Source organism: Diplotaxodon limnothrissa, linkage group LG20 (assembly GCF_057381915.1).
Source record: "Diplotaxodon limnothrissa isolate DT_005_m linkage group LG20, D_limnothrissa_male_GT1.1, whole genome shotgun sequence".
Taxonomy (NCBI): domain Eukaryota; kingdom Metazoa; phylum Chordata; class Actinopteri; order Cichliformes; family Cichlidae; genus Diplotaxodon; species Diplotaxodon limnothrissa.
In genome coordinates, this window is record NC_140615.1 from 32,904,272 (window position 1) to 32,927,827 (window position 23,556).

At 38.6% G+C, this 23,556-nt stretch overlaps 1 protein-coding gene across 2 annotated transcripts in view; it reads right to left on the minus strand.

The window, feature by feature from the left end:
- Positions 1-23,556, minus strand: part of LOC146611285 (uncharacterized) — a 49,344-nt gene that overhangs the window by 2,740 nt on the left and 23,048 nt on the right. For both annotated transcript variants that reach the window (XM_085345269.1, XM_085345268.1), the window contains exons 11-16: positions 21,009-21,095; positions 14,880-15,032; positions 10,672-10,801; positions 10,520-10,552; positions 10,021-10,118; positions 7,042-7,125 (exon numbers count right to left, since the gene is read on the minus strand). In XM_085345269.1, the coding sequence (XP_085201395.1) occupies positions 7,042-7,125; positions 10,021-10,118; positions 10,520-10,552; positions 10,672-10,801; positions 14,880-15,032; positions 21,009-21,095 (585 nt within the window). The remainder of the gene's footprint in view (positions 1-7,041; positions 7,126-10,020; positions 10,119-10,519; positions 10,553-10,671; positions 10,802-14,879; positions 15,033-21,008; positions 21,096-23,556) is intronic.

Here is a 23,556-nt window from a genome sequence, read left to right on the forward strand (position 1 = left end):
AGTTACAAAACCAGACCCAGGAATGTTCATTACACACCCGACAGGCGGGTCTTGGATAATGTTTAACCTGTAGGTCTGAGCTGTGCTCGAAGAAGCAATATTAAAACTTTTTATCTGCAGAACCTGAGGTGGAATTGATTTTCTTATATCATGTCTCACTGACATGGTGCATTAAACATGTGCATTGTATGAAAAAAGGCTGGTAATGTGACACAGCTGATAGAGTCTAGTCTTCATGTTTTTATTTTTGCTTTTATGTATTAGAAAAATTGGAGCGCATGTTTTATAGCGTATTATATAAAATGTCTCCTTTTATTTAGTACTTGAAGTGGTTTTAAAAACATGCTTCCAGTGTCTGGGGACATCCGCAAATCAACTGCCCCAAAATTTTATGAGCTGCTTCTATGTTTAATACATTTGCATGTTGGCTATTTCAGGGCATCATTGTGAATTCCCTCCTTCCGCCCCCTTGACAAGATGTGACTAAATATGACACCTTTTCCCCAACCTGCTGCTCCCTTGCACTACACCACAGCCCAGTCAGTCTTAATCATTTTTCCAGCGCTCCTGAAGGGGTTTATTGTACTTTTAGGAAGTTTCAGAGGCACAGTCTTAGTACTCAGTAAAATGGATGGGACACAAGTGGGGCAAGTGTCTACAGACTGTCCTGTGTTAATCCTCAAATGACATTGGTCTTTTCTTTTTGTTTTTTTAAGAAAAAGGATGCTTGATTGCTCTGTGGTCTTGTATTTAAAGAAGACTACGAGAATAGCCTGAGAATGGTTCAACAAAAAACATTTCAAATATAAGGTATATGAAAAGCACCACCATTTAAAAACCACTGAGAGGTAAAGTGAATAATATTAACGATCTTGTAACAATAGCACCTGTCACAGGTTGGGATATACATATATATGTATTATGTAGAAAGTGACCAGTCAGTTATTAAAGGTGGAAGAAAGAGAAATGGGTTTGCATAATGATCTAAGTGACTTTAGTAAGTGAAATTATTTCTTAGATTTCTTGTTTTTTGTGTTTCTTGGTCTCTTTATCCTTCTGTCAGTTTCACATCTTTCTTTTGCTCAGTTTTTTTTGGCACACCTTCATCATCCACTATTTCCTATTGTCAGAAAATCTTAGTGCTTTAGTGCTTAGCACTAGTACAAGTTTTCCCCTGTTCTCTGTATTTTGTTGTTTCTTTTTTTTCATGAATTTATCTTTTTCCTGCCTCCTGCCAGTTTTGTTCACCTATTCAACTGCCAACACATGTGAAATATAATTTTTTTGTATACTTTATTAATCCTACCTACTGAGCTATCTCCTCCCCTTCCCTTATAAGAAAATTAGGTACTAATAAAGGACCAGAGAGCTAAAAGGCTGGTCCAGTCCACCACTGGTCCACCACAAAGCAGCTGTTGTGGCACAAATTTCTGAAAATTCTAATTCTGCCAATGATTGAAAGATGTTACAGCATACAGTCTATCACAGCCTGCTTTGTATGGGCTTCCAATGCCACAGGCTGATTGAAAGTTCCCATGCTGATCCCTGTCCACTAGAGAAAGCACCTATGGCAGGGGTGCCCAATCCCGGTCCTCGAGAGCTACCGTCCTGCAGCTTTTAGATGCATCCCTACTCCAACACAGCTGAATCAAATGAATGGCTTGTTATCAGGCCTTTGCCAAACACGATGGCATGCTGAAGAGGTAATCAAACCATTTGATTCAGCTGTGTTGGAGTAGGGATGCATCTAAAAGCTGCAGGACGGTAGCTCTCGAGGACCGGGATTGGGCAGCCCTGACCTATGGTAAGAGGGCACATCAGCAGAGGCAGTGTGACACTCTGGGAGTGTTCTGCTGGGAATCGTTGCATTCATGTGGAAGATAGTTTCCCAAATGCCATATTTTTTGCAGATCACAGTCTTTCATAACATCTTTGTTCCTGATACCACAAGTTGCATTGCAAGATCTTGTAGAAGCCATAGTTTGACAAGTCATTTGTCTTTTATCCTGTCTTCTTTCTCTCACCCCGACCAATGGCAGGAGATGGCCGCCCCTCCCTGAGCCTGGTTCTGCTGAAGGTTTTTTCCTGTTAAAAGGGAGCTTTTCCTTCCCACTGTTGCCATATTGCTTGCTCATAGGGGGTTATATGATTGCTTTCTTGAGGCGACTGATGTTGTGATTTGGCACTGTATAAATATAACTAAATTGAATTGAATTTTGAAAGTCCAGGGAAAACGACAGCATATGAGGAAGAGTTTATTTATCTGCAATAAAGTAGCAAGCTTTTGAGGGTGTACTTCACCTCTCACCCTAAATTGGAGAGTTGGACGGACAGGTGGATAAATGGATTGACAGATGTAGCTTATTCTTAACAACAAGCTTCCAAAACTTTGATCAAACATTTAGAGATGATGCTACATTTAAGCAGCACTGCCTGATGATTAAAATATAACTCCCTGCCTGAAGGGGATAATGCAGTTAAAGGTCAGCTAGTTAAACTTTAAAAAGGCCACAGCCGATTCACCACCAGAACATTTTTAATAATAGTGGAAGAGTGATTTATGTTAAGAATAAGGTATAATATTGGATTAGGATAATATTGAGGTAAATTAGGATTTATTGTTCAAGGATGTTCATTTAAAATGTTCCTCATTTAGAAAAATATGCTTATTTGCTTTCTTGCTGAGGTTTAGATGATACTGATATGATTCTAATATCTGCACATTAAATGAAAAGCTGCAGCTGGGGTTACATCAGTATGTAAGAGGTGTTTCTCAATTTCTACATGAGCTTATGTATAAATTAGAAATGCATGATATGCATTTTGCATTCTTCACAAGTTTAGTCAACTTTTTGCACTTTTGATCGAGCTACACTGTCTGCTCCACTGAAAGCATATCTACCACATGAAGTCTTGCCTTCCATTGACCTGCTTACCTGCCCAAATTACACGCTAACCTCCCTGACAGGAAGCGGCACGCCTCTGTGGAAAAACTGGCTTATTGGTTTTTAAACTTCGTTGTGGAATTACATTAACTGGAAAAATCCATTGGACCTTTATCACATTGATTAAGTGGTCATGACCAGAGCCTTTACAAACTAGAGGCTGTGAGAGCAAATCAACTGCAGCTGGTGTGAGCATCAACAGTTAGCTCTCTTAAGGCAGAGACACACCGGAGATTGATTTTTCAGTCATCCATGTTCGTGCAGCTTACAAAAAAGATACATGGCTTGTTTAGACAGCTGGATTGATTGAAACAGTTTTTTTCCTCCACATAAGCACAATCAAATCAAAACATTTTACAGGTTTTATGTAACCTGATCTGTGGATATTGGCTCATTCTTTCCCATTGTTAAATTCAAAAGCTGAATTCCTCACTGTGATGACATTGAAGCAAAGCAGCAGCATGCTTAACTTGAAACCATTGGTTTCCAAACGTGATGAAACAAAATGGAACAAATAAACATTTTAAAAAATCATCAATAAATAATGTATTCGTGCTACTCCGCTATTCCTTCCCCCCAATTCAGTATGTTTGTCCACCTGGAGTTGTTAATTTGGTACAAAGTAGATAGAATTTAAATTTTTAAATTGTGTTTTCATCAATTCCAGTTCAGGTAACTACTATTTTAGGCCACTGACCTTCAAAAAGGTAAATTACCTACTTTACATGTTGGCCCATCTTGAATAGCCAGCTTCTTGTAGCCATGGGTGAGATTTGGACAAGAAGAACTGACTTACTACTACTACAGCCCTGAACTGAGCAGAACACATAGCAGCTTCTTAGTAATCTTAAGCTGTGTCCAAATTCTTTGGCCACCTCGTACTTCCAGCCTTTTCGGTCTTCGGAGGACCCGGCCCACGTAGACCACAACGGCCGGGTCCTCCGAAGACCGAGAAGGCTGGAAGTGTGAGGCTGTGAAATTGGGGGGTCTAGCCTTCAGGTTTGTGTCACCAGCTGTCTTGGTGGACTTTAATAAACTCAGTTGTTTGCTCCTTGCTATCTAAAATATAACAGGACTTTGGCGTAAGTTTATTTTGTGACCCAGAAAGAGTAATAAGAGTAATATTAAAACTAAGTAGCTGCCGCCATTGTTAGAAACTGGAATTGGCTGGGCCGCGCTATGAATTCTGGGATATGGTGGGCCACGAAGGATACACCCGACCCATCCTTTAAATCTGGGGTAAAGGAGGAAGCATTTGTCAGCCGTGTGTGGAGGATTCTTTGAATTTGGACAGCCTTCGTTGCGTCGCTGTGACGTAATCGGCCTACAAACGGGCCTCCGAAGGATGCAGCCTTTGAATTTGGACACAGCTTTAGGCTCCAAAAGGTGACCTCTCTTTGAGCATACATAATTCGAAACAAGTAGACTTGAAGTCAAGTCTACTTGAATATTATATTATATTGAATATTATATTGAAAAAATATTGAAAAAATTCTATTTTCTTACCAGAGTTGAAGGCTGCCCTGGAAATTGCTACGATCTTGAATTTTTAATTGAGATTTTTTAAAAGGGCACTCAAAAAAGAGCATTTGTGTCAATTGTGGTATTTGTATCAGGTTGTAAAAGATTTCCCTGTAATGTTAAGCTAACTGCTGCCCTGCAGGGTCTTCACTGCGCTTTGCTCTTATATAAAAGTGTGATTTGCATCCTCACACACACGGAGCGGAGCATACAAAAGACATGACATGATATTAATCAAGTTGACAGCAACTTATTACAGTAATTACAAAAAGAAATTCCTGCCAGGTGTTAACCCTGATGTAATATAATGAAAGACAGGGAGCAGCCAATTGGCAAAGCCAAGTGCCTTTCAATATTTGCCTACTCACTGACCACTGTTTGCAGTCAGACTACTGCAAATGATTTGCTACCTCTCCTTCTGCTGCTAACTGTTCACACAATACAACATAGAACTGAAAAAGTATAGATCCATCTACTTATTTTCTCTGATCTGGTGATACTGGGGTGACCGTGGTTCAGGGGGTTGAGAAGCTCATCTGTAACCGGAAGGTTGCCGGTTTGATCCCCAGCTCTCTCTGTCCTGGTTGTTGTGTCCTTGGGCAAGACACTTTACCCTACTGGCTGTCATTCTGTCCCAGGGCAGCTGTGGCTACAACTGTGGTTTGCCTGCACCAGTGTGTGAATGTGAGAGTGAACGAGTAGTGGAATTGTAAAGCGCTTTGGTTGCCTAGAAAAGTGCTATATAAATGCAATCCATTGTTATAAATACTGGATTATTGCGGTGTTTTATGTTGTAAGTATCTTCAAAACCTGCACAACAAAGGTGCTGCTTTCACTGTCCAGCCTGTTCAGACACTGTGTTAGTGATCACAGCATAACGGCTGTTTGACAAATGTGAGGACTCAGAAGGAAAATGAAGGAGAAACAATATCTGCCTGGCTGGAGCTTCAAAGAGTCTGTGCCAGACAAAATCAGCCAGACTCAACGGCTTCAGCCAGACGAGTTGTTTGTTTCCAAACTTTGTGCTAAGCTACATCAACAAATTGCTGTCTGTTGCTTCATATTTACCATACAACAACATGAACGTGGTATTAGTCTTCTCATCTTGCTCTGACGCAGCAACATGTTAAACCACTCCTTTGCTTTTAAAAGAAATTACATGTAAAACACACTAAATGATCCCTTGTTTCCATTTCTTATAAAATCTACACCAAACACAAAGGAATCGATGCAGATGATTCTTTTAAAGGATTTAGAGAAATGCTGAATGGCACCTTTGTTTACTTGTGAACAAATATTTTGAGTGCACAGGAATCTAATTGTTTCTCTAGTATAACAAAATTTCCTACCGGGCCTAAAGCTCACAGCTCATGCTGTCATATCTCAGCTCTCAAATACAGCAGGAAGGGTAAGTGGACTCTATGATGATGGATTGTCCATAGAGATATGAGAAAGGTGAGAAAATAGGCACTGCTTTTGTATTGATTGTTTTTGGTGGGTGACTCCTTAAAAAAAGACATAGCCCCTGTTAAGATGTCAAAAGTGGGATTGAGCTCTGAAAACCTAATTTAACCAGGCTAGTAAGCAAAGAAAAGGTTCTCTTTTATGGACAATGTGATGAAAGAATACACAGGGACCAGTGCTTCCACTAAATCTGATGATATGTGTGACAGAGGTGTTCGCTTTATGGTCGATCTCACCATGCGACCAGAGCTTTTAAGGCAGGTGCATTTCTCATTAAAGAACATCACCGTTTCCAGAGTCCAGTCCACACAAAAGAGCCCTTAAATCATAAAAGGTTCACGTACGAATGGATGTATTGTACATTCAGATATACGTATAAATGAGATGTCATCAAAATACAAAGAGTCACAAAGCAGTATGAAGCTCAAAAACTATGTTAAATTTATGGTACGCCCCTTAAGGTCTAACAAATGACTCAAAAAAAAAACTACATGAGAATCCCACCAGGGGTGCTCCAACATCTCGTCATTTTTCATCATTTGTAGAGCATCCTAAATCAACGTGACATTGCACATTAAGGGTCGGGATGAACTTGTCTTTCACACTTTCTGCCTGCAGGAAACCAATGTTCACTAATCCTCCTAAAATTATCCAATGAAGGAGGTATAACACTCCAAAACAGCAAATCAGCTGTGGTGGGTTTTAAACGACGTTGAGATCATTGTTATAAGGTATAAATCACATACATTATATGCGCTTGTGGAAGCCCTCAAGGACACGCGGTGCAAACAAAGTAACCTTGTGGATTCTTGAAATAATGTACTCTCCCAGTGTAGCATGGGGAAGATGAGATGACAAATAACTGAAGAGGGCCATCTAGACATTACTGGGACAGGGGACCATCTGTCTTTTTTCTTTTTTTCTTTTTGTGTCCCGTTTGGATCTTTAGCCATCAGAATTGTTGTCTTAAGGCCAAGAAAGATGCCAAGCGGATTTATTTTACCAAGTGGATCGTCATGGCCTTGCCATATTGGTCCATTTGATTGACCTTTATTATAATCAACCATCTGTCTTTGACGCTGAGATATTGAAATAATAATTCAAGGATTACCAGTATGTCAGAGTAGAGTTTCTTCATCTCCTCGCATGTCTTCGTCAGGGCCGAAAGATCTGCGTTATATTTCTCAATCGCCATCTAGGATATAAGGAAAAGCACAAGAACCTCCTGGTAAGTTTGTCAGTCTTCACGCTAACCATTTAATTAGAAATATTCTGCTTATAAAAGGAGGAAACTAAAGATCTGCTACCTGGATTTTTTTTTAAAGGATAATTGTACTGTTAATCAATGGCATATAGGTACATAATATATAAAAATAGATGAGTTGATTCATTAAAGGTGGATTTTCTTGTCTTTATTCATGGAACTCACTACAGTCAGAGTTAAAAAATTTATCTTTATGTCATGATAATCCTCAGTGTAGCCCCTTAATTTGAAGAGCAGACGAGTGAGACTTCTGTAGTCACAGCCAAGTCGAGAACAGAAAAACTGGCTCTACCATTGTAACAGCGCGTATATGTGTGCATGAATGACAGAGCATTAGAAAAAGCATAAGAGGCTGGCTTTAAAGAGACACATTTAGGGTGTCCAGGTGTCCCACTTTATGTGCGACTGCACTCCAGCACATGGCAAGATACAAAAGTCTGTTTTCTATTCACTGGCTGTGAAGAAAGTATGCTGTTATTATGGGTCAAGTGCAGCTTAACCTGCCACATCCTTTCGCTGTCAACATTAAGTCTCAATAAGGTAACATGTTATACAGATTTCAGTGGAATGTGATGGGAACTACCGCAAATAAGGAATGCAGCAAAATAAAATCTGGGAAAATACTTTGGTAAGTGCAGAAGGCAATTTACAGAGATATGTTTTCCTTTTTTTGCCAGAGTTGTTTATAACTTTTGCATGGCGGAAGAATGTGACTTACAGGTCAAAATCCAGGTGGCTCAAAATGAGATGTGCACGTATATGGATCCATCCCCTCTTAAACTCAAAGATTAGATTAGACAGAACCGGAGCTGAAATAGCTCCGGTTCTGTCTAGTAACTGTCAACAGTTTTGACAGTTAGTGGAACAGAAAAAGAATGAAACAGACGAATTTAAGAGGACTATCCAGGTTTGCTGAGAAAGTGACATTCAAATAAAAACATGTTCTTCAAGTCCTAAAGGCCAAAATTGTAAACTGCATAATGGTCTTTATTTTACTGCATCTCTGCATTAGTGATGTGTCCTGTATTGTCCCACACAAACATATTTAATCCATTTCCACAAATGCACTACAGCCCTGAACCTTTAGACACTGGCCAAATGTGGTGCACATGTCAGTGCAAATATCCCACATGGACAGATGGGGCTTTAAGCTGCCAGTTCTCTGCTTCAAAGCCTGTGTGATTTCTGCATGTGCTGATGTGAGAACAGCACAGATATTAGTTAAGTGGATTCAGAGCTGGTGAATGAGTGTCCCGTGTACTGCCTCTTGTGCGCTTTACTCAGGCAGCACCCTCTTCTAAACAAACAGAGCATTTATAGCAGGGAGAACATGGCTGGTGCAAACTGTCTCCTGCTGTGGTCTACATGTGAGAAAGGACTGGTTTCATTTGTTCATGTGAAAAACAGCTTTCCTTTGTGAGGATCTAGTCACTCCATGCACGTTTGAGTTTCCAACCTGGAGTTGAAACTGCTGTCTTCGTAGTCTTTATAACTTCGATTGCAATAATTATATTGATTTTAAAAATGCTTTTAAATATGGTCAATCTTTTAATTTTGTTTATTTTCTGAAGAACCACATTTGTAAGGAAACGGTGGAGTTAAAATGTATATACAATGTTACTACCTGATTTAATTTAATGATAAATTTAACCTGAGGAAAAAAACAGTAATTTTTACCAGAAACATTGACTGAGGGAGAAAATTGAAATGAAAAGATTCATAATAACATTGCTTTAGCAGAGCAGTGAACAGAAATTTAACAACATGTTATTGTTTGCAAAAGTTTACAACTCGGTTTTCGTCAGGGTCTTTCTGTGTATTTTTCTAACTTATAATGTTTGACAGAAGGTCAAGTCCACTGCGACATGATTGAAGCACCCAGCAATACTTAGATATTTTTTTTATCCATTTGCAGAAATGATTCAATCAGAACTGTTGAAAAGATTTCCTAAACATCTCCCACACTTTTCTCAACCCATTCTGATGACATTATGCAAATGAATTATTTTCTCACATAAAGCATTCTTCTTGTAGGATGAACACACACATTTGTGCAGGCGTCTTCTCTTCCATCACTGCTCCAACCTCAGCAGCAAAGCTAAATAAGTAAAAAGACTTTCTTTTGAGCTGCATTGTTTGCCTGATATGAAAAATCCTCATTGGGTGGTTTTAGTTACGTCCTTAGCCTTGGTAAATACCCCGGTAAGCTGAATAATTATGATGTTGCCAAAGTTTGTGTTACTGCAAACAGTTTGCAGTCGGCTTACTAAATATTTTCTAAATGTTTACTAAATTTTGAAGGACAAGAACAATTTATGTCTGAAATTTCACGTATAAGCAGTTTGCCATGATAATGGGACATGCGAGGCATTTACACACATGACCTGTAGGCTGGAACCAGCCCGTGAAAGAATCTGAGCTGGGCTACAGGATGGCTTTGCAAGATTAAGAAACAAAACAGGAGGAGCATAATCATTTTTACTTTTGACTATATTGTGCAGCAGATAGCCTTGGATTGCAAGTCAACAATAGATCATATCGTCCAAAATGATCAATTTCACCCAAGCCTTACATCTGATTCACAGATTTCTTACTGCTAAAAGCAATATCCATGCCCTGCAAAACCACAAAACGTAAGATAATAAGCCAGCAAACTTGAGTACTTTGTTTTCTTTGCAGAATTGAACTCTGCTTCTTTACAGTAACAGAAAGTTTATTTTTTTTAGTTTTGTTTGGACGATATGTGGCCTAAAACTTTAAATGACTGACAGCCATATTTTAAATGATTATTTAATCTTTATGTATGCAAAATGTTTTCTACTTTACCTTCAGGTCTTTGAAGAAGTTTGGATTCTGAGCTGCTATATTTTTCTTCTTGGACATTTTTCTATACTGAGTGATTTTCTTTAGTTCATTCTTCAGGACTGAAGAAAAGAAACACACACACACACACACACACGTCTTGGTTACCGTCCATGATATTTGAGCACCGAAGTAAATAGCTGCTTTAAATCAGGTGCTGTCTCCTGTGTGATCTCGTGGAGTGCAGTATTTGTGGCTTGTGGCAAGTTTTTGTAAGTCATCATATAGACAATATATTGGATTGAGACCTTACACTCCCTAGACAATGAGATCATGGCGTTTCAACAAAGTATACTGAAGCTACAATCACAGAAGATGGAGTAAATGTTACGATCACACTTCCTCACAAATAACTTTGTTGGCACAAAAAAGGAGGGTCAGTATTACAGCAATCTCAGCAAATTTAACAGTCTTTGGACACAGTAGTAAAATGTGACACAGTAGTAAAATGTGATCTACTCACCATCTACTTCTGCGGTCAAGCCTTTGATGGAAGCTATCCAAGAAAGGGGGCAGCGAAACACAGAGAAAATACACGTTTCATTTAACAGACCTCAACTAAAAAGTGCCACGCAGATTTCTTTCAGGTTTGATCAAATCTTGTCTAGCAAATACCTCCAGGGACAGTTTCAAATTCTGCCAACTCCTGGGGAAAAGTGGCCAAGCACGGTTCATGCAACATAATCTGCTCCACAAGGGCATGAAGCAAGGTGAACTTCTTGTCTGTCCCACGGAGCTGGACAAGCTAGGGAAGGAGAAAACACAAATTGAGAAAGGGAAGAACAGAGCTGTGTCCCCTTGCCATGCAACATACTGATTCCAACATAAAGGACAACATGTACGTATGTTCTTTATATCCATGCCTGTGTGTGCTGATGCAAACACGCAGCTTTGTTACTCTAGGTCCAATGAAGAATTGGAGGATAATGCATAAAGTGTGTTTACACCCATGGGAGGTTTGTGTGTGTGTGTGAATTTACAGTCATTTCCCAAGGACACTTCTGGCTGTTTTAACATGTCTCTATACATACATTTGATCCACTTTTATCTGAAACTGTTTCAAGGTTATAATAATACACGACTGCAAGGAACAAAAATAAATAAATAAAAAGCTTTTTCAGCCATTTGTTCAACAAAAATGTCAATACATGTAATATTCTTCTGTGGAAAAGTAGGTGCCCCTTTGGCCTCAGAAGGAGAGCATTAACAGAAATAACTTCTTGTGAGCAATTTGCAGGTTTGTTCACCAGCCTTTGTTATCTAATTCTGAAATTTCTGACGACTCCTCCATGCTGACTTTATTCTGTTGCATGATGTTTGAGATGTTTTATCTTGCATGTACTGGGTGTTTCAAATTCCCCCACAACTTTTCAGTGGATTTCAGATCTGGGCTTTTTTTTCTAAGCAATTACACAACCCTCAGTTTCTTCTTTTTGAACCATTCCTAGGTGGATTTATTAGTGTGTTTTTGATCTCTTAAATTCTTGTTAAAAGCTCCACTTTGACTCTTGGACAGATGGCCTCAGATTATCCTTTGATATGATGCAGAGTTGTATCAATAACTGCAAGCTGCCCAGTCACGGACACAGTGAAATAACCCCAGTACGTAGTGTTTCCACCACCATCACTCACACTTGGTGTGATATTTCTGTGAGAACCTGTGTTTATTCTGCCCAAAGCATGTCTGCAATCCTATCTTTTATTTGTCTGTCCAGATCACATTATTCCAAAAGGCCCAGGGCCAGATGTATAAAACACTGTGTTGATTCAGGGTTAAAAAGTAGCACAAAGGCAGACACATGTATATTACAATATCTCTGTCTGATTTATAAAGCCGTGCAAATTCAATAATAGCAAGCATGCAGACAAGCCTATTTTACACTTTAACCATGGATATATGTAGACACTACGTCATCCATTGGATATAAAAACACCCATTTTTAGAATGTTGTAAAGTAAACAAAGGATTTAGAGCAAATGTGAAAAGGAAGGAAGGAAATATGTTTGCAGGTCTTGGAAATACGACTAACATCTTTATAAGCTTGGAGCAACAGTAACACACCAGCAACACCAGAGCAGCATTTCTTGCATGTGACAATCAAGCAGAGCTATTTATAGCACCAACATTCAAATTAATATTGCAAGCCCTAATAAAATTTGGAACACAGCTGGTTAAAGTTGGCTACTTTGTGGTTACAGTGGCAGGCTGTGTATCTGTAAAGAGAAAACTACAACTACAAAGTTTAATTCTGCCTGTCAACCTTATTTCTTATTTTCACTTCACGATATCAGTCTTGCTCCCCCCAAAAATTGTGTGGCTAAAATATCCGTGTGGTGTCCATATTTTCACAAAATATTATTCCTTTATTCCTGTTTGTGTTTATTCATCCGATTGCAGGTCTTTGCCAAACTGTAGCTTCACTTTTTTTTCCAGGCACATCTCCATTGTAAGTCAAAGTTGTGCATTCTCTAGGATATAGGGATTTGTAATAGAACATATGTACTCAGATGCCTGAATTAATTATATAAAATCTTTTACCCTGGTGTAACGATGCCATTTCAAACTCTGTTATGAAATACTTGTTTTAACAGGTTGTCACTTCTGTTTATGGGAATTATTTTGAATGGAGTTTAATAGTAGTAGTATGAATGAGGCTTACTAGCTATCTGTGACTACTTTGAAATTGTGCTGTTGGTATGAAATGGTAATGATGACTCTCGGATTTAAGCTACGCTACATTTGATGGTGCCGCATAATTGAAATTCAAGAACGACCTCTCTTATCCTGTGAAAGCAGCTCCCAATGATTTTTTTTCTATTTAGGTTATGTTGTTTACCAATTTAAGGCCAAGGCCAGCCTTTGAGGACTGCGTATACAAGACATGCACAAAGTATTGATGCTCACAAGTAAAAGAAAAAAGAACCAAAAAAAGATCTGAGATAACCTCGATGCATTTTTCTTGGAGGCAGTCAGCCATTAATTTGAAGAGAGTCTGTCTCAATTAGACCTGGAAACACCTCTGAGGCAACACAAGGCCTCGGCTTCATTAAATGGAGCAGAGGACGTTTTACTTCTGTGCCAAGAGCATTGCCCCTTAAACATTCCCAGCAGAGAGACATAAACACAAAAGAGTGATTCAAACTAAATTTAAAAAAACACAAAGACAGTGTCGCAAACCCTAGACAAAAGCTGTGCATTCATCAGTTTAATCAACCTTAGAGGAATCATTTTGGAAAACAAACTTATTTGCTGTCTTTCCCGTGTTAGATGAAAAGATTGATGCCTTTCGCTAATCCGTCTGTTTATAGTTTAAAGCCACAGACAGTGCATATAGGATACAGGAACCAACATGGCACATGCTGGCTTGGAAAGTATTGCTTTAAAGCCTTGAGTGCTGCATTTTGGTTGTTGTCACTTTAGTTTTTATGAACCAAATGTAACTCTTTTTGAAGATAGTGTCAGGTGATTAGCCTATGCTAGTGCTCAAAAGCATGGTTTGCAAATGTATTCACTGTGATCCCATGGAAGTGGGATGCTAAAAATGAAAAGTGATAAACAGGCTTAAAACAGAACATACTTACCATTTGCCTTTTATATACTGTCCACTACCAGCCGACAGCTGGTACACTAGTCTGACATGATGAATCATATTTCTAACCATCAAGTAAATAATTACGTTTTGGAGGCAGGTTTGGGCAAAGCTAGTAAGGCTGTTTCTACCATTTGATAAGGCCTCGGTCACGCAGGTCTAGACACTGGTCAGCAACCCCCCTGGCAATTTTTAGTTGCTGGGGAAAAGTATTCCCCAGCTGGTTGGCAAATAGTTGGAGAGTGTTTGCATACAAGCCATCACCTTCAGTGCCCACTGCTGGGGTCCACAGCAATCTCCTAGTGACTAAACGGTTCATTAGGATATTTTTGATATATTTTTCATGTGTAAATAGACCTCTCTGCTGAATCACACTTGATATTAATCTCTGGCTCTCTTCTACAGCATGTCCTTCATCCTGTCTTCTTTCTCTCACCCTCACTGGTCCCAGCAGATGGCCGCCCCTCCCTGAGCCTGGTTCTGCTGAAGGTTTCTTCCTGTTAAAAGGGAGTTTTTCCTTCCCACTGTCGCCAAAGTGCTTGCTCATAGGGGGTCATGTGATTGTTGGGGGGTTTTTTTCTCTGTATGTATTATTGTAGGGTCTACCTTACAATATAAAGCGCCTTGTTGTCGTTGTGACTGTTGTTGTGATTTGGCGCTATATAAATAAAATTGAAGTGAATTGAATTTTGATGCAGTGCCATACACTTCTTTGCAATCAATTTCACACTAGGAACTCCCAACAATCTTCAGCAACCACCTACCAAATAGTCAAGGAATACTGTACACAGTTTCCCCCAATGATCAGCGGTTACCGGATTGTCACCGGCCAGTGACAGTTTAGGCCTGTGTGACTGAGGCCTGAGCTAACCAGCTCCTGCCATCTATTTACCAGATACATGTGATATCCAGTAAATTGTAGTTTTGATATTCTCATTTGAGTCTCTACATTTTTTTCAAGCCTTTTCATCCTGCTCCACTTCTTTTCATTTCTAAGACACTGAGCCACTAAAGGCGATATTTTGTGCAAAGTTTCATTCCTCCTGCGAAGCCATTCATCGACACAGTCACACAACTGTTAGAGTGAATATGTTCAAAGACCTGAGTAATCCAGAGCGACTGAGAGAAAAACTGAAAGATGCACAGAAGCGCTGCTGTGTATGTCAATGAGTAGTCTTATTAGCTCTGTGCTGCAACTCAATCAAAGGTCAGGCAACAGTGGTGGACTCGTACTTTAGTTAAGGAGGAGAGACGGAATCCCTTGGCCTTTTCCTTCCCGGCATTCTCATTGAGGTAATTGCCAATGGCGAGGAGGTACTCCAGCACGGAAACAAATGACCTGCAGTAGTACAGCTGCATGCACATTCTGATCTTCTGGTTAATCAGCTGGAAGACAAACACAAGGGCACAGAGCAAAGTCATTTGTTCTGAAATCCACCCATATACAGGCTCTCACATTCATTTTGCCACACAACAATAATGCAAAGTGGAATAAGGCCGAAGCTTGTTTAGAGGCTCTCTGTACTGACAAAGAGTCGAAAAAAACAACTCCAGGCTTTACAATTTTATATTCTAAACATAAACAGCCATCTCACTACACCTCATTTGACCTCATAAAATGAATAATCAGGACCTGGTTGTTTGGCAAGATTATTATTTTGTATGCAATTGTGTCAAGTACAAATATCCCCCTAGAATATCACACAATTTCTGTGTCTAACTATCTCTAAACAGATCCCGTTGAATATGCATATGCATTCATATTGAGAAAAAATTAAAGTGGAATTTAAGGTTTTGCCAGTGATGTATTAGAGGGAAAAAAGGAGCTGATGCTTTGGGAATTATAGTCCTTGACAAAGAGTTAGCTTCTCTAAATAAGCCCGTGCCAGCCAACAGCATCCCCCACCATATGCTCCTGTTTTAAAAATAACTTCCCAAAATCTACCAGTGGGACAACCTCAGTTACAAGAGAAAAGAACGCAGAAAGCAGATATCCAGATATCCAGATACAGAACACATTATATAAACCTTCTTTGCACAGGACCATCTGTAACATGGAAAACTATTGTAGCTCCATGGCATAAAGACCAACTCATAGTGCACTGTAACCTGTTTTAAGAAGATTCTCTGATTTGATATACACTATTTATATTTACTATATTATTAACGTCAGTTAAAGATCTGAGATATTGATCTGGTTGGTTACGTAGCAGAGGGTACATCAATCCATTCAAATGGGACAAGCTTTGCTGTATCTCCTAGCACAGTGTCAAGAACATTAAGGAGCTGGAAAAAGGTTGTAGAAGGCCCTTAACCCATCAGAAGGACCTGTATATGCCCCTTTGTGCAAGGAGGAACAGGTTGAGCACTGCCAGAGCCTTACAAAATGACCTCCAGAAGGCCGGTGTTGTCTCTGACCAAACAATCAGAAACAGGCTTCATGGGGGTGGCCTGAGAGCCCAGCGTCTTCTTGTGAGCCCTGTGCTCAATGCCCGGATCTGTAGAGGCCAGATGCCTTTTGCCATAGAATTTCAGAATTGTAGAATTGACAGGTCCACATCTGGCACAATGTGGCAGACATGAAAGGGTGCGGAGAAGCTGTGGAGAATGCTATGCTGCTTGTAATATCATTCAGCAAGTCTGGTTTGGTGGTGGGTTGGTAATGGTCAGGGAAGGCATATCTACAGAGGGACACACGGACGGTTCAACTTAAGCCCCGGTCAAGGTCTAAGAGGAGATGCCCCAGGACATCATCCATCGTCTCATTAGAAGTATGTCTGAATGTTGTCAGACAAGCGTGAGGGCCGTACAAAATACTGAATATTATTGTGAGCTGCTGCAAAGAAATTTCAGCAAAATGGACAAGCCTGCCCATCCTTTTCTAACACATTACCCAGTTCATACCATACTAGATATCCAGTATGGTATTTTTTCCATTGAGATTTGATGTGTTTTCAATGTGTTACTTTAATTTTTTTGAGCAGTTTGATGTTCTAATCACTTTAAAGCCAGAAAAAAATATTTTTTTTAAAAAACATAGCCATGATATCACTGACAGAAGTGTTCATGAAAGTTGACATAAGAGTTGTTTACTTTTCCAAAGGAAAAAAACTATTGTTTTCTCATGTATTGTTTTCTTCTTTCTCTACAATTTTTGATCAAATAATGTAGCAAACAGCAGTGAGTGGAGGCTAGCCCCGCTGCATACTGTCTCCTTCATTGTGTGGGAGGTGGATGCTTCCCATTGAAAAGCTAAGGGAAGCAGCTGTGTGCTGTTATCTATTGGAGGTGGGGAAGTTAACTTCAAGTGCATTTTCCAAATCAACAACTTCTCATCCTTGAAAAGTAATGTAAAACCAGAAAATACAGTTTGAAAATAAAATTACTACAGCATAAGTCTCACATTTACAGTATCCTCATAAGTTGCTAGACATTTACACTTTTTTAACCCTGTACATCACCACAAGGGATTTTAAATCAAGCAATCGAGATGTGATGTGCAAAGTGCAGACTTTCAACTTTAATTCAAGAAGTTTAACAAAAACATTGCATCACTTCACATTGAATCACAACCCTTTTTATTCATAGTCTCCTATTTTCAGTGGCTCAAAGATAATTAGACAAATGAAAGTAATTTTAAATATATATATATATATATATATATATATATATATATATATATATATATATTTTTTTTTTTTTTTTTTTTTTTTTTTTTTTTAATAAATTGATTAAAATCCTTTGCAGTTAATCACTGCCTGAAGTGACATTACCAAAAGCAGTGTCTCTTGAGATACTCACTCCAGCTACCTTAAGTTGCTGCTTGCTTGTGGGTCTCTCTACTTTCAGTTTTGTATTTAATAATTGTAAAGCATGCTCTATTGGGTTAAGATCAGGTGAATAACTTAGTCATCCAAGAATATTCCCTTTCTTTTCCTTGAGCAACTCTTGAGTTGCTTTTGTAGCACGGTTTGGGTCATTATCCATTTGCATTGTGAAGTGCTATCCACTCTTATTACAGCCCAGTACATCCTGTTACTTCTAGCAGCAGTCTCACCATCATTAAACACTAGTAGCCTGGTTTCCCTCATAGTCTTACATACCCATGCTGTTAACATTGGCTCTTCCATGTTTGACAGATAATGTGATGTACTTCATATCATCATCTGTTTCTTTCTTCTTATCATACTGATACAATTTATTAATCTTGTTTCACTTTTCCAAAGACTTTTTTCCCCAACCAAGCAGGCTCTTTAACATGTTTTCTGTCTAATCTGGCCTTTCTGTTCTTGAGTAGGGATGGAAACTGATAAGAATTTAGCCATTCCGATTCCATTATCGATATCACTTATCGATTCGATTACCAATTTAAAATCTCTTATCGATTGTCATTGGGTTCTCATTGAGAGTCACCACCATCGCTAAGCAGCAATAAAGAAATTACATTCATGCAGATTAATTGCACGCTGTGGGTCAAATGTTTGTGCGTGTTTGTTCAGGTATTTCCCCTTTTTGCTGTTATCACTGTTGGAGATGCTACTCAAAAAAGTTATTATTACACATATTACCTGAACACTTCCCTTAAAAGTAAAGCAGTACATAACTTAATTTCTCCTGCAAAAGGTAATTTGTTATATTTCTTGTTACATTGCTTTCATGTTACTCTGTAATATCTGAAACACACTGCTTCATAATCACCATTTAACAATATAAACCTGAGGTTATGAAAATGTTAGACTTTGTATAAAAATGGCTTTAATTCCTAAACAGTTAATGCAGTGCTTTTGTTAAACCCCTTGAATTAAAGCTGCAAGCCTGCACTTCAGTCACATCTTGATTGTTTGATTTAAAATGCACTGTATTGGTGCACAGAAGAAAAACTACAGAAACTATGTAAATGTCCAAAACTTTATAGACCTAACTGTGTGCGGCTTGTCCAGATACGTTTTCTAATATATGTTCTTTATTTCATTTGGATGCTGCAAGCTATAATAGGCTCACTGCTGGCTCCAAAAGCAAGGAGGCCAAGAATACCCACTGGTAATTGAAAACCGCAGTTACAAAGAGAAGACAATTAGCCCAACCTGAACTCAAAGAAGAAAAACAGAGCCGAGCCTCCCAGATTGTCTCTGTTTTCTGAGGAGAAAAGATGACTTATTATACTTTTCTGTGCTTTTTTATTTACCATTGTTACAATGGTGAATGTCCACGTTAAACCTGAGTTTCATATAATTGGATCAATGTATTTACAACTAATCCCTTTGAACCAATGCTCCAGGAGATGTATGCTGTTAAAAAGGGGTATGCCAAATAAGGCTATGGCAGGCACAGAAGCCCCGCCCACCTACTAAAGAAACCTGGCTTAAAGGGACAGTAGCCTTAAAGTGGGAACTAGAGTGGTCTGAAGAGCTTTGGTATAAGATAATAAGGATTATTTTTAGTTGTCAATCATTTAAAGTCTAGTAGAATCCAACAATAAAAACATGGAGTTAAAATTAGAATAATAAGTTCCCTTTAACGGATAAAGTGAATCTGGTAAACATTTGTATATTTCTTTAATGCTAAAGTTGCTAAAGTTTCATATTCATATTTGATGTTTTGTGCATTCAGATGAAGTCTGCAAGGCTTTCTTTATTTTTGTGTTTTTTTACTACAGCAAGGCTTTCTGTCAAATTACACAAGATTGTATTGTGTCTTGTTTTAGAATAGTTCACCATTTATATATCTACTGAAAATACTACATTTGGTTTTATCATTCTGTACATCACAGCTTCAGGTGATGCCTCCCTGTCTACTGCATCAATGGCTCTGGCTCTGTGACTTTGCATTTCTTATATGTATATTTGAAATAGCTGCACACAGAGCACAGCAAATGTTTAAAGAAAAAGCTAGGGCCACAATGCAGAGTAAAAGCTGTCATCCTTGCAGTGAAACACCAACAAGCACATCACAGGTGAGAAGCATTCCCACAGTGGTGACTTTGCCATTTTCCCTCCTCAAGTCCTGTCTGTCAGGTGGCAGGTAAATCCTTCTTAATGTTAGTGCCTTAAGAAGCCTGTCGTGTTGGAGAATCCAAGGATTTGCAACTATGTTGCGACTACGAGGACACTGTACTAGGAAGGACCTAAATCTGAAGTGCACCTTACCTTTTTGTCACAGTGTACCTGTATGCAAATACCAAAGCTTTTGATTGAATGACCTTTTTAATAACACAGTAGAAAGAAAACAATATCAGAAGCAAAAAGCCAAGAGTAAATTGAAACTTAATGAAATTGCTAATCTTTCTTGTCGAGTCATCTTGCCGGCACACAATATGTTTGTCCCTGTGTGTTAGACAAAGAAAAATTACTGTCACAGTCAATGGATTACAGTGCCATCATTCTTATCCATTGTTTCTCTTCATTCTCAGACAGTCAGCAGACAAGAGATTAGGGTTGAAGCACTGATGCTGAAAGAAACAGAAGCTTGAGAGAATCACATAAAAAAAATGGCTGAGGTGCTGGGGGGCATTCTTGTCTGCCTGCAATATCTTTACACCCTGCAGTCCCCAGTGCCAATAAACAACAATGCGCGATAAGAGTGTTAACGATCAGTCTGACTAATGATGAACAGGAATCTCTGGATACTCGAACTACACAAACCAAAAGCATTTCAGGTGTTCGTGTAAGGGTTAAGAAGATACTAAAATTAATATAGATATAGATATATATATATATATTTGAGTTGGAACTTTGTGTGAGTGTGTGTTTTTTTCATTTGATTTTACCTGTATTAATTTAAAAGTGTCTGTCTTTGAAGTGGGTCTAGAAGTTTGCAGAAAGAAGAAAAAGTCATAAATCTTTCCACATCTCTTCCTTTGTGATAACTCCAAAGTGAGTTTTCATTGGGTTTTTTGATAAGGATTTTCTTTTAAACTTTGGTGGTTTTAAACCACCTGCAGAAAAATTAAACTTGATTTGATTAAGAGCCATCTTTTCTTCTCCGTCAAATGAAGAAAAGTGTCTTAAAGTGCTTCTCATGCTTTTGTGTTTTCAAGACTCTTAACATTCCAGCAAATAGAATAGAAACTACTTCACCCGCCACATAAAACCTAAAAGTCAAACTGAAGAGGGGGGAAAAGCTTTCATGTATTAATAGTATTTTGTGCACAGATGTTCTTTTCATTTATGTCTAAAGCTACGATGTATCTGGGCATTAGCATTTGCATTAGAGAATAAATTTGCATAGAGGTGTTTGATTATGTGCTGTGCAGTCTCGTGGTTTTACCCTTTTTCAGCCTGTAGAAATGGGGCAGACTTTAAACACAGCTCAACATCTAATTCGACCTTTGATTTGACTCTGCTGGTGATCGAGTGAACTCACGGGCTGCAGGTCGTTCATGCTGATCGGAAGCTCTCTCAGAGTCAACAACAGGTCGAGTTGTGTGCTCAGGTAGGCGATGTTGCACATCTGTAGCAGAGAAAAGATGTAACGGTAATGAGCTGTGGATATACAGAAGAGAGCGCAATTATCACATCATCACACAGCCTATTTCCATGTGATTATTCAGAATTATCTAAAAAGCAGAGCTGCTGGGAGATGCTGGGGGGAGATACAGTCATCGGATGGCTGAGGCTTGTTCTCAGATTCAAGATTACCGCAGGCAAAAGCAGAGAGCTGCAGGCCTGTCGACAGGCTGATTTAACTGAGAAACTGAAGGCTTGACACTTTGAAACGATTGGCTGAGCTGCCTAGTCGACCTTTGTGTCTGTGCTAACCTCTAATAAATCATTCTTCATTGTCAGACTGGCTCGCTGATGCTCAGGTACCATCTCCCAAAAGGCAAAGGGCACCTAGTCTGACGGACAGTTACGGATAGGTATCAGGATTAGTGTTAGAAATCTATACCATGAAATAATTTCCCCTGTTGTGGAGGATGACGCATCCTTCTGTGTCAGTCTAATACCGCTAAAAGGACATCACCCTGGGCTAAAAACTAAAAGTGTTTGCTTATTTGTCACTGTCAGATTTTCAGGTATTTTGACAACATTTTCTATAACGCACAAGATGAAATTTTCATCTTCACCAAATCTGATTATAAAAACGAAAACATTGCAACTTTTCTACTGCGAGACAGCACACTTTCGCTTTGTGAAAAATAGCCAGCTTTCATACATACACCGGATAAAACCTCCTATACATTGTAGCGCGAGACAGACTGCTATATACAAGAGTATGACAACACAGACAGCATGAGTAGGATTTGATTTATTTTAAGAAAAATACCTACGCTTCATCCCTAATATATTTTACCTCAATGGAAAATATGCTTCGAGGATGCCACTCTTATGTCCACAAGCATCCTGAGAGGGAAGTGATTACTCAGAGCTGTAAGGCAGATAACCAGACCATTTCCAACTGTCAACAGCAAAGACAAGACTCTGCTGATTTGCAAGCTGCTCTGTAAAGCTGTATTTACAGCACGGAAATGTTTGCTGGGCACTTAAACTGTATACTATACACTGTAAACAGACTTTTAATTCACTTTATTATACAGTGCACCTACTCTATATTTAATCAATCAATCAATCAATCTTTATTTATAAAGCACTTTTCATACAAAAAACAATGTAGCACAAAGTGCTTTACATAGTTAAAAACAGCCCACCCCACCCTCCAACTCACTCCCCACACTCTCATTAACATAAAATGAGAGTGACATAAAACATTTACAAGAAAAAGAGAGTGGACAAGGCACTGTTTGCCATCTAACTACTGTATATATAGGGACTAAAAGAAGACTGATTGTACAACTTTATTAATTCACTAGATGTACTAGAAGAAGCCATTGGGAGCCATCTGTACAATTATTTGAAGATATATTTAAATGACCTTTAATTTAAATGGTCAATTAAATATAAAAATGTCACAAAATCCAAATCTGATAAAAAAAAGACTTCAAAGCTTTGATGTCTTTGCCCCAAAATAAGATTTTAAAAGGCATTTTTTTCCCCATTAATGTTTTTCTACCTCCATCTTTGCTGTTTCCAAATTCTCCATAGATTTTAGGTTCCCTGTCTCTCTGATGTTGTTTCTGGCCTCATTTTACTTAGTAGGATGACAATTGAGACTTTCATAATGTTTGCTTAAAACGTTGCAGCTGTGGGTACATCTAAACAGTGGATAGAAGGTGTAAACTAACTGAATCCTAGAAAAGGTGTAAGGATTGTAAAAGATGTTGTGCTTCTTGGCTCTGTTGTTCTACCAGATGTTGGGTGTTGGAAAAAAGCAGTTTTGTTAAATGAAACTGCACAAGTTTCTAGGCACGTTTGTCATCATATCCAACACAGAAGCTTAACCGTCTAATGCCCTTTGTATCATATTTGATACATGAGTTTGTGAGACCTCTATCTCATCAACATGATCAATGCTTGCCATAATTTCAAAATGCTACGGACAAAACTCTTTTTTTAAATATATGATACAGAACATGATATAGCAAAAAAAGGATTTTGTTGTAAGGGTTAATAAACATGTCAGTTCCAAAACATCTGAATTTTCTGGCTATTTTTTGATGGGTTGGGTCTTACCAGGTTAAGAGATGCTGAAGTCATGTGACCACAGTGTAGTTTGTTTATATTCTGTCACGGGCTGGATCTGTGACCCAGCATTTTATCTTCATTTTGGTATTTGTTGAGTTATATTATTATTATTATTAAACATGTATTTAGTTCTTGTTGTTGCTGTTATTAGTTTGGATTTTAGTCTTCTTGTATTTTGATATTACTTTATGTTAAGTTCATCTAGTTATTCCTAAAGCTCATAGTTGCTCAGTGTTTGTTTTGTTTACCTAGATCCTTTCGCGTCGTCACCCCTTATGTTCCAGTCCCCCTTGTTGGTTCATGTTGTCAAGTTAGTATTATGTCTCCGT